General features: G+C 35.4%; 1 protein-coding gene across 3 annotated transcripts in view; it reads left to right on the top strand.

Annotated features, from left to right (window-relative positions):
• Positions 1-16,721, top strand: part of Glra3 (glycine receptor alpha 3) — a 179,514-nt gene that overhangs the window by 126,421 nt on the left and 36,372 nt on the right. For all 3 annotated transcript variants that reach the window (XM_021169808.2, XM_029480241.1, XM_029480242.1), the window contains one exon: positions 15,227-15,364. In XM_021169808.2, coding sequence (XP_021025467.1) covers positions 15,227-15,364 — 138 coding nt within the window. The remainder of the gene's footprint in view (positions 1-15,226; positions 15,365-16,721) is intronic.

The raw sequence follows: 16,721 nt of genomic DNA on the forward strand, positions 1-16,721 counted from the left end.
AGAAAAGAGAAAAGAGAAAAGAGAAAAGAGAAAAGAGAAAAGAGAACCTTTGAAATATACTTAAATTGTATTTGGGAAAAGAAATGTCTAAAAGTAGGGCCAGGGTTTTGTGGAGATGTATGACAGAACTCTAAACATAGAAAGCTTTTTATGATTTACAATTTCATGTTCAGATTAAATTCATAGCCAGGTCTGATATATAAATTGCTTACTCTGGATCTTATACTAAGTTTAGCTATTTAAAAAAAAATAGAGCTTGTGATGATATTTTTAACAATTACGTCCTAATAATTTCTACCATTATCCAAACTTCTCTCATAATTTAAGAGTTTGGATTAAGTACTGTTGTGCTTTTTCTTTGCTTACTCAGAGATACAGATGGTTCTTGTTTGTGAGTATTTGTTATTTAATCTCTGTAGTTACAATGTGAGTTAGGAAGAAAAATCTCCCTCAAGTTGAAAATATTGGCTGGTGAATGCATTTCTTGTAGAATACACTCCTATGTGAACTTCAAGCAGCACATCCCTCACTACAGCAGTGACTTTTACCACCTCTTTAGCTCACATCTTTGTAACTGGACTTTCCCATTACCAGATCTTCTAAACACATGGCCATATAATAAAAAATGTGATGCAGCCACCAGCTTATAAAGTGATGATATCACAAATAGCTTTATGATTTTATGTCTTTCAAATATATTTGCTGATTTAATCCTAGTTACAAAGTAATGAAATAGGCTTATTCTACTTCAAAGATAAGCCAACAATACTTAAAGATGCTTTTCCCAAATGGCAGAAAACAATTAAATAAACAGTGAACTGTGACTTAGTAACTCTCAAACACATTATACAAACATTAGTCACCTTTAAACCTGGAAGGATTACAGTTGGCACAGGACACACAAAGACTAAATTCTCAACACACACACACACACACACACACACACACACACACACACACACACACAAGGTTTATTTGCCCCAGAGAGACAAATGTCAGGGAAAAAGAGACAAAGAATGGGAACAAAGAACAAGGAAAAAGGAGACCCAAGCAAGGAAGAGAGAAATGGGTATTTTCCCCTGAATCATAAAGGACTACCTCTGGTTAGGGAATGAGACAGCCATGGCTCAGAGGCAAAACACCTTTCATAAAGCAGTAAGATCCCCTTTAGGGTTAGAGTGAGTTGGTTTGTTTTGACTGGGCATGCTAATTAGGTAAGCCAAAGGGAGCTTTTGATGGCTGGTGTTCCTTGATTGTGAGCCTCAGAAAGAGGAAGTCTCTAACCAAGGGAATAAACCTTCATGGCTAGCTTTAGTGAAGTAATCTATGGTTGAGTAAGGGAGAGGGAAGGTGGAAGGGCAAGGCCTACCAGTGCCATGTTTGCCATGCTTGGGCCTGCTAGAACGCTTCCGAATCTGGTGAGTCTATTTATAAATTGTCACTATGATAGTCCTAAGATTTCTCCACAAGATATACATCTCCAATACTTATAAGAAAAGGTTGGGCCGGGCATGGTGGTGCACGCCTTTAATCCCAGCACTGGGGAGGCAGAGCAGGCGGATTTCTGAGTTCAAGGCCAGCCTGGTCTACAGAGTGAGTACCAGGACAGCCAGGGCTACACAGAGAAACCCTGTCTCGAAAAACCAAAAAAAAAAAAAAAAAAAAAAAAAAAAGAAAAGGTTGGTTTATATTTTTTCTTCATTCCTTTCTTCCTGGCTGTAGTCCTAGTTGTTAAAATTGACCTCAAACTTCAAAAGAAGGCATCGGTTGGCAGTGTCAGACTATGATCCCAGCAGCAAACCACTTTAGATTCCAACTATACTTCAATCAGTAAAATATCACAAACTCTATGTCCTCCCTTATGTATTTGTCCATGTAGCTCACATAAATAAATACCAAATCTCTGTGCTTTCCTTTAGTTAAATATCATTTTTCTGGGGCTCCCCTGTCATCCAGATGTGATTAATCATCCAGAGATTTGAACAGCACACCATTATGCATTTCCCAAATTGAAAGCCTTAGAAAGCTTTGCAACAATATACTACAGATATTTCTCTTTCTTAACCCCCAAAACAAAATAGCATTTTGACCAGCTAAATGTTGCTAAACCATCAATGACTGCTGTCCAACTGTTCTGGAAATCCTAATATTATAACACATCAAATGTTCATCTAAAAGTTAAGTGACTCTGTAGTCAAATAACAATCCAGGAGAGTTAATAAGAACATAGTATCTTATTAACAGAACTGCTTTATCCTCATGAACCCAAACTAGGTTCCTACTGGTTATCATTTCTTTCTGCCTTCTGGTCTTCATGTTCTCTCAGTTGTAGGGATTCAGTACTCAGCTCAGCTATCACTAACACAGTGTCTGCCTGTGAGCATACCAGACTCTGTGTAATTATTTTTTCCTACTTCTCAGATGCAACATTGCTCCTTCTATTTGGTCTCTAAGATATCCTCATTTCTCAGAATATTTTATTTCTCCAGAGATACATATTAAAAGGCTTGACCCTCTGTAAGCTTATAGACAGTCACCCCTGCCCACTCTTTCCCACACTTCATTTCTCTGCTCCCCAAGTACTTGTTCTATTATATTCCTTTACAATGTTATTTGATGTATTTACATATATATTAAATATATAACCTCAACCTATTTCCATCCTCTAAAGGAGGTTAGTACACCATCTTTCTTACTCACTAGCTTTTGTCATTAAAATCCCCATGAAGGCAGAAAAATATTCTATCTTTAAAGTCATTAATAGGGGAAGGTCATTCATGTGGCAGCAGAATGTGGTTCAGATGACATCATTTTGAACCCAAAGATTCTTTAAAATAAGAACTAAATTCACTGCCTGATCCATCTAGCTCTTCATTCATGTTACCTAGGAAACACTGCAGAGGTAAAACTCTTCCTGCTGCTCCCTGCAATCCTTACCATGTTAAACCAAGATATTATCCACAAAGGGCTGTCCTCAGATCTCTACCCTCTGGGTTGTTTCCTTTTCCTTTGGATACTTTTTCTGTTAAATGTATTTCACTTTTAAGTGTGTGTGTGTGTGTGTGTGTGTGTGTGTGTGTGTGTGTGTGTGTGTGTGTGTGCACGCGCACAAGCTTAGGTCCTCAGGAGAAAAAAAAAGGCTGCAGGCTCTCTGAACCACTGAGCCAACTATCCAGTGCTAAATCTTTTAGTTATTATTATTATGTGTGCATGTAATGGGTGCACATGCACTGACCACTCTGTACTGGACAGCCAATAAAAGACCTCATCCCCCAGAGGGTTAATTATCCCTCGCCTAGAAGTCAATAGCTGTGTATAATTCTTTGTCTAAAATGAGGCTACACAAATATTTCTCTCTTCCTTGTCACTATGCTCATTGCTATTGCCATTATTCCTCTACCTAGGACAGAGTAGTTCACTCAATACTTGAAAGAATTCTGTCTCTCACAATACTTCCACTCCCTCCTCACCCTTGTGACCCTAAGCCATAGACATGGAAGCTATGATACAAATGTATCTACTGGTGCTAGGTTCCCCATTATCAGTTGATTTCTGCATTGTGTCTGTCCAGTTGTGCTTTTCTATGATTGTCTTCATTTACTGTAAAAAGAGGCTTAGTAGTTGCACTTATCCAGTTTGTACAAATAAAATTACTTTTAATTATGATGAAACATATTTCATATTTGATTCATTTTATGCTGCTAGAAAAGAATGCTGCATCCTGGGCAATTTCAAATAGACAGAAATATGTTGTTGCTAGATACTGATTAAGATACCAGTATCTAAGGAGGGTCTTCTTGCTGTGTCTTTCCATGGCACAAAAATAAAAGGGTCCAAAGGAATGCCCTAGGCTGAATATCCTTCTTAGAGCAGTAGTAAAGTTACCTGTGAGGACAGAGATTTCATAGTCTGATTATTTTTAAAAAGCTCATCTCTCTACATTGTTATAAAGATAAATGACTCTATACATGAGATGCAATGAGGTGACTTAGCAGATAAAGAGTGTGCCCAATACCTAAGGTCCATATTAGCAACCGATGCAAAGGTAGAAAAATACAACTACTTCCATGAAATTGAAACCAAAGATTACCTGCAATTATACTGCATTATAGTCTTTCATTTTTTCTGTGATTTTTGAGTTTACTATTCTTGTCTACTCAATATTTATCACCATTTATTCTTTTCTTTAGTGAATTCTCCAGAAAACTTCAATTTCCTCAATACTGTTATTTCCTACCTAAAGCAAATGGCCTTATGCAAGTAGGGTCTTTCAAAGCTTGGGTAACATTCTCCCTAGAGATGACAATCACAAATCCCCCTTATGCGAAGTACTCCACTCTCAAATGCCAGAAAATTCAGGAAATGTCATATGCCCTCAAGTCTTTTGTTAGGATTAACATGGGCTTTTCTAAATTCATTAATTGTTCATAGGCTGAGGTACTCTTTTGTAACATAAGTGAGCTACATTAAATAACTGGAAAGGTCATCTCAAATCTCAGATTCCATAAAATATTTAAATACATATGCAAGATTATGAACCCAGTAGCGACATCTAAAACCAGTGTCATCCTTGGGGTTTTATTGATGTGAACAGACACCATGATCAAGGCAACTATTATAAGGACAGCAATAAATGGGGCTGGCTTAGAGGTTCAAAGATTCAGTGAAGTATCATCAAGGCAGAAGCATGACAGCATCCAGGTAGGCATGGTTCAGGAGGAGCTGAGAGTTCTACATCTTCATCTGAAGTCTGAAGTCTGCTAGCAGAATATTGGCTTCTAGGCAACTAGCATGAGGGTCTTAAAGCCCACACTCACAGTGCCATGCCTACTCCAAAAAGGCCATACCTACTCAAATAGGGCCTTACCTTCTAATAGTGCCACTCCTGGGCCAAGCATGTACAAACCATCACAAACAGTATCTAGAAATGATAGAATACACACACTGTGAATTAATAGTGTATAAAATTGACTCAAACCACTAAACAAATACAATGTGAATTGTGTTTAAAGATAATTGGAAAGAAATCAACAAAGTTTTAAAAAATGAAAATTAAATTAAATAAAAAATGTTATTGAAAATTTGGAGATTATAGTCTACTTTTTAAAGACCCACAAATGTGTGACATATTTAATAAATTGTTGAGGTGAAGTTAAGACATATTTGAGTATGCTCTGAAACCCCATTCAGGACCTGATATGACTTTTGGGACTGGTTTTGGTTATTTGCTGTCTTTTTATCCTTTTGAGTAACCATGTTCTAAGTCCCTAACTATTAGGTTCTTTTCTATCTATTTGACAAGAGTCCTCACATTCCAGAGAATTTTGGAGTCTCTGTGGTATTAAAAAAAATGCTTACTCAATTTTATCCACTCTTAATAGTCCCAGATGTCCTGTTATTCAAAATATATTTAACTTTAGGTTTGAGTGATTGTTTTTCTTAGGTCAGAGTCTCATAATTCTTTCTCACATAGTCATTTTGAACTCAAGAATTATACCAGAGAGTACCCAGAACACAAAAAAAAAAAATAGAAAAATCTTCCCTGAAGGTAGTTAACGTGCTCATTTATTGTTGAACTCCCATCCATTATAATATCTATCAATATCACCTTCATGAATTTTAGTCATTATGTATGCCCTGGGTGCAAAACACTCTACAACCAAAATAAAGTTTTTGTATATACCTGTTATAAATCATAATATAATTAGGAATTAGTGGGTGGGAACTAACAAACAAACTATGGATGTACATTATAATAAAATCAGATAACAAATATTTCTGATAATTATTTAGCATATGTTAACTCTCTAAAATAATGCTGGCATAATTTAAACCAAGGACTGTTTAGAACTTCTGGTTCAATTGCATTTATGGCGGTCGATTAAGACTCAGCTTCTGGATGTGATACTTTCAGTGAGGTGAAAAATATAAAATAAAATAAAGTATTCTAGGAATATTTTATTAGTACTGTGGTTCTCACAGTAATATATCAAAGACTCCCATAAACCTTATTTCATGTTAGGCAATAGCTATTCTGGCATGTAACTTAATTATTTTGATAGATGTAGAATTTTATAGCCTTTTACTTCTAATTATGTGAATATATTGTGGCACAATAGTTATTTATATTTCAGTTGCATGTAATAGTATGTGCCTATTGTAGAAGTCATTACCTATGCTTTGTCTTTGGCAATACCCTGTTTTGGTTAGAGTTTTTATAACAGTTGAAAAGTAGGAATCTTACATATTATTACATATGAAGGGTTTTGTGACAAGTTACAGAACACTAAATAATTTACACTAACATCTTGATTCTCTTGCGCTGTGAAGTTAAGTGTCAGTTTCAGAGTCTGAAATCTCTCCCATAAAAATGCTTTCACTTCTCTGAAGGCTTATAGTGCTAGGTATTATATAATACCCTTTTGGGGGAGTAACTAGATTTAACTTAGTAATTTTATTTTTTTTAAATCTATTGAATCATTTTTAATTAAGTTATAAAACCCTATGAATAATATTTCAGGACTCTATTTAAATACTTCCTGAAAGAAGAACCTGCTTTTTAGCATCAAAGAACATTCTCCTTCAGAATGTTCATATCCTAGGTTATGTCTTACAGTGGTGAATAGTGGTAGACTGAAATATCAAATGTAGGAAATCTCAACAAGAAAAGTGCAGCTCCTTTCTAGTCTCTGCTCCGGACATTTTGAGCCTCCAGGCACTGACGCACTGATTGGCTCACAGAGCATCTCTTTAATGTGAGATGAGGCCTGTGAGACAAAATTTTTCAACTGTTATGAGACAAAATTTTTGAACTGTTATGAGACTTTGAACTTCTGCAGGCTCACATGGACTGTTTTCACACCACATGGATTTCTTCCAAAGAAGTAGGCTGGCAGTGTGCCCTATTGCAAAAACCCAACTACATACAAGACCTTTTTCTCGTTAAAATGGTCTAGCTCAAGGTCCAGTCTTTTTCCAATTTTATCTGAGATCTCCCACAGGAACTTTTAACATTGTATATTCAATGAGTATCAATCTTATGATATTTTGAGATTAATCTGACTGGTATTTAAGAAGTCTACAACTCTTTCTATTTCCATCGTTATCCAAAACAGAAAGAGGAAAAATCTAAATTCTTCTCTTCAAAGAACATGTAAGGTAAGTTGTAAGTCAGTTATAGCAGAAAGCTTAATTGAAAGTAAAGGCACTTAATTTAGCAGACTTGCAAATTTAAATGAAACCACATGTGACAGTGTGAGTTATGGAAAAGGATTTCATTCAAATCAAATACGCAAATCATAAAAAATTAGTTAAATGTGTTTTGACATAACAGTTGTTCCTTGTCAAGTTAATAAAAGTGACTTGAGTAATATTTCTTCCAGCAAAAATCAGCATGTGCCAAGAGCAAGTATTTTCTTCTCTATGTTTTTTAAAATCCAGATGTTGATTAAGAACACAAGAATTTGCAAAGTAGGTCAAACTAGAAATACTTTTCTGTCTCTATCCTAAAAAACATTTGAGATAGCTAGGTCAAATGTTTTTCTGATTTACTTTAAAAATTAAATGTAAATTTATAGTTTTATTTAAAATAAAATGTAAATTTACAATTTTCAATACATCTCTAGGCTCTAGTTGAACTTGAATATATTCACAGCTCATAGTCTACAGTTGAATAAATGTATTTTTATTTTGCTGGTGACATCACAAAACTGTATTTCATCTTTCAGAGCACAGTGGTTCAAATGCACACTTAATTAAATCTATAATGTTCTAAATAAATTGTTAGGTACATTGTAATTTTTTAAAAATGTTATTATTTGTTTTAGCCCATAATTGCAATAGGACAGATTGTCCCTATATTTTAATTTGGTTTCATTTTAACTAACAGTATTATTATTATTATTATTATTATTATTAATATTATTATTACTATTATCACTATTATCACTATAACTAGTACTACTACTACTACACAAGTCTGGATGACAGATGATAACTTTTGGAAATGAATTCTCTCCATTTACTTGGGCTTTAGGAATTGAAATAAAATCCTCAGGATATGACAATGACTTTCACTCCATGTGCCATCCTCCTTGACCCAAAGTTTTTTTTTTTTGTTTTTTTTTACTTTGTAGGAATATAGAATATTTCCCCATTAATACCTATCTAATTTTTCATCCTTATTTAAAATGTGACTCTTACCTTAAGTCTCCCTTCATAGGTCTGATTCTGAGTTCTATTCTGAACTAATTCTTTACTTGGTCATTTTAAATCATTTAAAGACTACAGCTTTATTTATCTAGATAAATAGATTTAGCAGGTCTACACTGTTCTCCCAACTGGCACCATGGTGTGTATTTTTATACTTTGACTAACTACCAGTTGAGGATCATAATAAAACTTTCATTTAAATTGTGTTAAAGTTACAGAACAATTTTAATAGAGAAGTTTCACAATCATGTGAACTTCTGCACAAGACCATTGTGCTTCACTGCACATTTCTATCTTTCAATATTTATTTAATTTTTTCTTTTCTTTATAAGGGTATGTTCATGTCAACTTTAAATGATCTGATGATGTTTAAAGTTTTCATTTACTCAAGATATTACTTTGAAGATATATTTGTTTAATTTCATTAGAGAGAAGAGGTGAATAGTCTATAGCAGAGAAAGTAATTGGAGAAAAGATCCTTCATGGGATGAGAGGTCATTTCCTATAATAATAATGGGAAATAACTTTTTTCAGGTGTCTAATGAGAACTGTTCAGAGGAGAGATGGTATGGAAAGAATTCAGTAGGGATTGTCTAGAGACATCCCCTGAATCAGTCTGATGGTCAGTAAATTAGAGGAAATTTGATAAAATGGCATAGGCTTCAGAAAGGTTAGATGGAGTTGAAAATCAAAGAATTTGTATGAGGTTTCTCTTCAGTTATTCTGAGACTTATTCTCACTGCCCACTGGCCTGAGCCAAAACAGACAACCATATAATCTACCAGTGGCATGAGATGTCTAAGCGAATAGATAACAATATATATAGGTAGATTTTTTGGTTGACTAAGTGGAAAAATAGAGACAAGATAACACATTTTTTGTTTTGATTTACTATTTTGTGTTACTTAGAAATAGTCTAGACTTTCTAGATAGTCCCATGGAGTCCCATAAACTCAGAGCTAGCAATTTCAATTCTTAGCTCATCAACCAAGGGGTTTAAAATAAAGAATCTCAATGTCCTATTGCTTGGAAAAATAAAAAAATATCTTAGAACAGAGACTGAAGGCAAATTCAGTGGAGATAAGTGTTCCTTAGAGGTTATGGCTTAAATTGTTTCCCTGTTGATATGGCAATAAATGAGAACACTGAAGAACATTAGTACCAATAGACATGACCATACATTTTACCCATCTCAGTCTCTATTGGATGCTAGAGCCCAGCCACAGAAGTTCATATATTCTATAGCAAGGTAAGAAAACAGAAACAAACAGCAACAGCAAAAGTCTACATCCATACATCCAAGAAGCTCATTGCTCTCTACACCTGTGAAGGGGCCTAATCTTCTTCCTCTTAGGAGAGGATTACTTTTAAAAACAGAACAATTCAAAGAAAGTATTTAAGCTAATGTGCACATCTAGTATTACTAACTGAAAGATTTTATTTAGGTGGATAGCTTTTAAGGAGCTATAATCCAATTTTAAATAATTTCCAAAATTAAAGTTAAATTACAATTATTAGTATTCAAAATTTCAATATGCATTACTAAATTTGAACTTGTTATCACTGTCTATTGATCCTATTGGTTAAACTATCCTTTTTTTCTTTTTCCATTGAGAAAAATAACATTTTATTTTTCCTTTCTATTTTAATTGGGTATTTTCTTTATTTACATTTCAAATACTTTCCACTTTCCAGATCTCCCCTTCAGAAACCCCTATCCCATCCCTCTTCCCCCTACCTCTATGAGGGTGCTCCCCCACCCACCCACCAACTCTTGTCTTTCTGCCCTGGTATCCACTACAAGGGGGCATTGAACACCCTCTGGCCCAAGGGCCTCTCCTCCCACTAATGTCCACCAAGGCCATCCTCTGCCACATATGTGTGCCATGGGTCCCTCCATGTGTACTCCTTGGTTGGTGGCCCAGTCCCTGGGATCTCCGGAAGGGTGTGGTCTGGCACTTTGACACTCTTGCTCCCTCTATGGGGCTGCAAGCCCCCTCCTTCAGTCCCTTCTCCAACCCCTCCATCGGGGACCCTGTGCTCAGTCCAATGGTTGGCTATGAGCATCCACCTCTGTATTTGTCAGGCTCTGGCAGAGCCTCTTAGGAAACAGCTATATCAGGCTTCTATCAGCAAGCACTTCCCAGCATTCACAATAAGTATCCAGGTATGGTGGCTGTATAAGGGATGGACCCCCAGGTGGGGCAGTCTCTGGATGGCCTTTCCTTCAGTCTCTACTCCACATTTTGTTTCTGTATCTCCTCCCATGTGTATTTTATTCCCCCTTCTTAGAAGGACTGAAGTGTCCACACTTTGCTCTTCCTTCTTCTTGAGCTTCATGTGGTCTCTGAATTGTATCTTGTGTATTCTGAGCTTCTGGGCTAATATCCACTTATCAGTGAGTGCATATCTTGTGTGTTCTTTTGTGATTGGGTTACCTCACTCAGAATGATATTTTCTAGTTCCATCCATTTACCTAACAATTTCATAAATTCATTGTTTTTAATAGCTAAGTAGTATTCCATTGTGTAAATGTACCACATTTCTGTAGGATGACATTTTCTTGACCAAGAAAAGGAAAAACAAAACAAAACAAAACAAAACAAAACAAAACAAAACAAAACAAAACACCAAAAAACAAAAAGACTAAAATGTCTATTTTTCACACTTTAGACATTTTGTTGGTTTTTTTTTTGTTTTGTTTTCCTTTTATTGAAAATAGCTCTTTTTTTTCCTTCACATAGATATTCTAATGAGGGTCTCCCCCTCCCTCTACTCCTGGTTCCTTCTTACCTCCTCTCCTATCTAGATACACCCCCTTTTTGTCACTCATTAATAAACAAACAGGACTCAAAAGGATGATAATAATAAAATAAAACAAAAACTAATATATTAGAATACAACAAAAACAAACATAATAGAAATAGCCTAAGAGAAGGCACATGAAAAAGATACATATGCGGAGATTCACTCATTACACTTTCAGGAATCATAAAAACACTAAACTGGAAGCCATAATATGTCTTACACACACGTGTGCACACACATGTGTGCGCGCACACATACACACACACACACACACACACGATCTGTAGAGTAAACAGAGAAAGTAAAGTAAAATTAAATAAAAATTTAAGATGTAAAACAAACTAACAACAGCAAAAACAGTCATGATACAACATGAAACAAGGACCTCCAATAATTCTGAGTTCATTTTCTATTGAACATCTAGTGCTGGATATGCAGCCTATTTTAAAAGTAGTTTGTTTTTCTGTTTTGCAAGTGGTTATCAATTGGAGACTGCTTCTGGGTTAGGCATGGGGGCATGTGTCCACTTCTTTTCCCTTATGCAGGATTCTCTGAGGCTTGTGGGGAGAGATTTGATGGACATTCCATTTAGAACTAAGTGTGCCGGTGTCTCCCTCTCTCTCCATAATGTCTGGCTGTGGTTCTCTGTGTTTGTTTCATCTGCTGTAGGAGGAAACTTCTCTAATGATAGCTGAGCAAGGCACTGATCTATGAGAATAGCAGAATGTTTTATTGTTTGTTGTTTTTTATGTTTATATTTGGTTTTATCCTAAGCCCCTGAGCTATCTAGTCTCAGGATCACTCAAACAGCTGAGTAGAAAAATTCTTCAAACATCCAATTTTGACTTGCAGTCTCAGATTCTATTATTCACAGCAACTATTACCAGTTTCCCTCACCATAGTGCATCCATATCATGAATATTTCTAATAGTGGGCAGTCAAGTACTGAATAATTACCATCCATATATAATTTTACTTTTCAAATAAAAATGATGTGCACCCCCATCAAACAAGAAAAGGCCTGCTTCTCCAAGTACCTTAGTCAATTAGAGATGTTCCTTGAAAGAAACTTTATATTATGGATAGAAGATTTCACATCATTTATATATATATAATATATAAATGTTTGAAAGTGCATTGCTCATATATAGCAGAAGATGGTGTAGTCGGCCATCATTAGGAAGAGGGTCCCCTTGATCTAGCAAACTTTATATGTCCCAGTACAGGGGAAACCAGGGCCAAGAAGTGGGAGTGATTGGGTAGGGGAGCAGAGTGGGAGGAGGGTATAGGAGAATTTTGGGATAGCATTTGAAATGTAAATGAAGAAATTACCTAATAAAAAACTGTTTTTAAAAAAAGGAAGTGCATTGCTTTTCCCACAGATAAAGTATTTATTACTTTATCAAACACGGGCATAGTTAAATGAAAATGACATTCTTTACTGAAGGCTATGACACTTAGAAACACAGGAACTTCCAGCATAGCCTCATTCCACTGCCTGTATTCATGTTAGAGATTTACCCTGTTTCAACATCAGAGAAAATATTCGAACAATAAAAATACAAATAATATGTCATTGTAACCAGGAAAATGCTTTAGGTCTATGAAAGGATCAGGCTAGTGTTGTGTTTATAAAACACCATTTTGTGAAGTCACTTCATGTCTCCAAAGATGAAGAGAGCTATTACTAGTTTCTCTTACAATTCTTGGGTATTTTTAACTTTTTTCAAATAAATGAACTTTTCCTCTATTCTGAACTTTGTCACTTTCTCCCCTGTTCTTCATTGTGCAAAGGCAGGCGGGCGGGGTGGGTCATTCATTGCTTTCAAGGACCAACTGAAATAGGATAGAATGTCTTCCCTATACGTGATGCTCAGTAAATACTTGTTGAGGAGCCAATTGAAACAGCCATTTGCCTCATAGTCATCAAATGAAGTCTTTTGCCAAGTTTAGATGAGTATCTTTGTTCCCTATGTAAATTACTTTTCATTGTAAATTATACAAGACAATTAAATATACCATGTTATCCTCATTACCCAATATATTTTCCTTAATATTTTCAAACTTCCATAAATATTTGTTATCCAAGGGGAGAGAATATTAAAACACTTTGAACTCTGTGAAAGAGAATCTATGAAAAGGTTGTTTGAAGGTTTGAGGCAATAGTGTCATTAAGTTTCCTTCAGGGCCTGTTAAGTTTCTCAGCATAAAGGAAGTGCTCCTTAAGCGTGGTCATCTCATTAGTTACCATCTCATTATTTAACTTTCGAGGTTAAACATCCTGTGAGTTGTAAATAAGTGTACAATAACACAACTGTAAAATGGCCATTTATAGATCACTTGATGTGAATAGTTCCTCACCACAATTACAAGTTATATGTGCTCCTAGAAAATAGAATGGAGAAAACTCAAAGCAGGATTTCCATGGAATTTTAGGCAGCTTGTTGCTTTTCATAGATGATTATACAAAACTTTATCACTTCAAAATGAAAAGAGGGCTTGTCTTGTCTTTTCATTCATCTCTTTAAATTGGTACAAGAAGTATCTCAAATGTTTTTGTCTTCTGTGATTCTCTGTATGAATTATAAGAGATACGCATCATCAGGCAGCAGATAAAATTGGTGCTTATTTTACTGTCTTTAGATCATTGAGAAATGTGCATTTGTGTCACCCTAAAACAGAGTGTTATCTATAATGCACATGTTGAAGAAATTATGAGTAAAAGTGAATCATTCTTTTATTATCAATACAATCATTATGAATTTGGGGTTTCATTGAGAGGTTATTCTAGTGTAAGTGAACCAATCACTAAGTCTAGAGCAAAAGTTCCCAACCTGTGAGTCACATATCATAAATTCACATTATGATTGGTAACAGTAGAAAATTACAGTTATGAAATAGCGCAAAAATAATTTTATGGTTGTGGGTCACCACAGCATGAGGAACTGTACTTTAGGGTTGCAATATTGGGTAGGTTGAGAACCACTTATTTAGAGAGCAATCGTGTAGTTACACATCTATTTTTGAACATCTATTTTTGAAAATTCAGACATGGCACCCTTCAACTTGGATGATTATACAAACTCTACAAAATATTTCTTGCCATAATGAGCCAAGACACTGAAAGCAACTGTGAAAACTCATTGGTCAAATCTTACACCGTCTAAAGAGGTTTAATTGCCAATACTCTTAGCTCTACTGTCCCCACTGTACATAGAGTACATGCTATTCTCCATTCCCAATTGCCTCTATAGTTAGATCAGGCTCTGCTCTCTGGACAGTTCTGAGAGAGACTGGAGACTGGTGAGCTACCCTCCTATATTACCTAACATATCTACAAAAGCTGTGCTAAATCATTCTACAAAAATTTTGTACAAACTCCTCTGCACACAGCTCCATGATTAACTAATTTAACCAACTGACATAATTCATGGGTCATATCATGTTTCCTTTCTTTTCTAACACTATGGAATTGACTAATCAGAGTAATAGCAGTCATGCTCACATTCATCTAGACTCATCCACTACAATAACAATGAAGCATAAATTTCCATAATTTTTCATTTAACTGGGAAAAAAAGCAAAATTCTGTTTACATTAAGCCCCTCGAAAAAGAAATACAATACTTTAACTTAATAGAAGATGCTGATTTACTGAAAAACTCATTTATAAACTAGATTCTGAACTAATTACTACTGTGTCAAACTATTCCATGTGTTCTTTTTAATCATCTCTACCAAATAGAACAGGCTCACATTTTAAGATTATTTTGTTCATGTTGGAACTTGGAACAGAGAAGGTAAATAAGCTGAGATGATTAAAACAAGGAAGGCATAAGTCATCAATTCTTTCCACAGAGATATTTATACTTTAATCCAGTTTCAACCCATAGACTATTCGGCCTTATCATGTAGTCTTAGAAATTAATGTGGTGGAACAATGTTAAATTTTCTGAATTAATCCAACAGGACTCCATCCCTAAGAAAGAATAAATGATACCTTCCATATCGTATTCTTTTGAGCCTAGCATTGTCTTACATTACTGCTCATAGACTGGTGTGATATGAAATCAGATAATGTACTATTCAACTGATGGACTCAAGCTCACACTGATCCTCTCATTCCCTGTGACTATACTGGAAGGTTTCTATTTTTCTACTTGCATGTCTTCTTCCCTTGGCTATAAACATCCCTATATTTTATCCAGTTGGGTACACAATGAATGATCTCATTTTTGAATGGCAAGATGAAGCCCCAGTACAAGTGGCTGAAGGACTCACTTTGCCTCAATTTCTGTTGAAAGAAGAAAAAGACTTGCGGTACTGCACTAAACACTACAATACAGGTAAGGACTGCGAAGTTTCCTTCATGCTTATGACTTTTGATCTAATGATACACAGACTATTAAAATAATAATGTGTTGACTTTAACTGTTTTAGCTTATGGAGTATAAAATGTATAATACATGGACTTTTCACTCATTGTGTCTGATCGTATGTGGTTTGTATGAGATGAAAAAGACGCTTGATGCTCAGTTTTTCTTGAAAATTCTTCATGAAGCATCACAAATGTGGGTAGAATGATGATTCTATACATGTTTATTTATATAGAAAAATAAATTAAACAATTTTTGGAAGTAAACACTCTATATGCTAACAAAAAGACTTGCTTTAAATAATTACATTATCAACATATTTTCATGTTTTCCAAAACACTATTTCTATTTTTCTATTTTCTCTTTAATACTTTACTAATTTCTGTTTTCAGTTACTTCGTGATAGAGAAACCTTGTTTCTCAAGTAGATACCATATTTAACAAGGAACACCAAAAATTAAGAAACTCAGTGTGGTATTTGTACCCTCGTGAAATCTGTTCACATCTCTTAACAGTTGTGGGCGATTCCCATAAATCGACTCCAACAAAAATGCCAGTTAACTACCCACAACTTCCACCCAGAGATGTACATATGGCCTGGTGCTCACATGCTCACATTAGCTGTTACTCTTACCATTTCATTCCAGGATTGCATGATTCATCTTGGCCTCAGCATTTTCCAGAACTGTGAGCTCAGTTGTAATCCTATAAAGCCCCCAGTCTCCCTTATCTCCTTAACTAACTCACAATACCTAATTTTGTATATTACAATATTCAATTCACAGATGAAGGTGTTAGCTAATATTTGAACAGGAACAAGATTAACATCTCAGGAAAAATTAAAGACAGGCAAGTCAATAGCAATACCCTAGGCTCATTTTTCTAAGGATGGATAATTTCTTTTAGGAAATGTTGAGAAAAGCTCTAGAGGTGGTAAATAGAATTGTCATCACACAGGACCATAAATTTGATAGGTTAAACAAATTTCATTTTCTCATAGCTCTAGTAGCTAAGTATTTTTTTAATTAGGTATTAGCAAAATTATGTTTTCTCTGGAGGCTCCAGGGAAGTTTCCTTTCCTGTCAATTTCTTTTTTTTTCTTCTCAACAGCCTTTATTGCAGGAACGCCTCAATGCTGCTACAAGCACCCCGGGCAACCAGGGAGGTCTGCTTGTATACTCTCAGCCCCCATCCACTCACAGCAGGCCATGTCACCTCACCAGGCACGCAGCTTCAGCCAATCAGGGTGGCAGGGGCATGTCTCCACCATATATGGACTTGTTTACACTGCCAGCATCATGGTGCACCTGTGCAGCTCTCACGATGG

The sequence above is a fragment of the Mus caroli genome, chromosome 8, assembly GCF_900094665.2.
Source record: "Mus caroli chromosome 8, CAROLI_EIJ_v1.1, whole genome shotgun sequence".
NCBI lineage: Eukaryota > Metazoa > Chordata > Mammalia > Rodentia > Muridae > Mus > Mus caroli.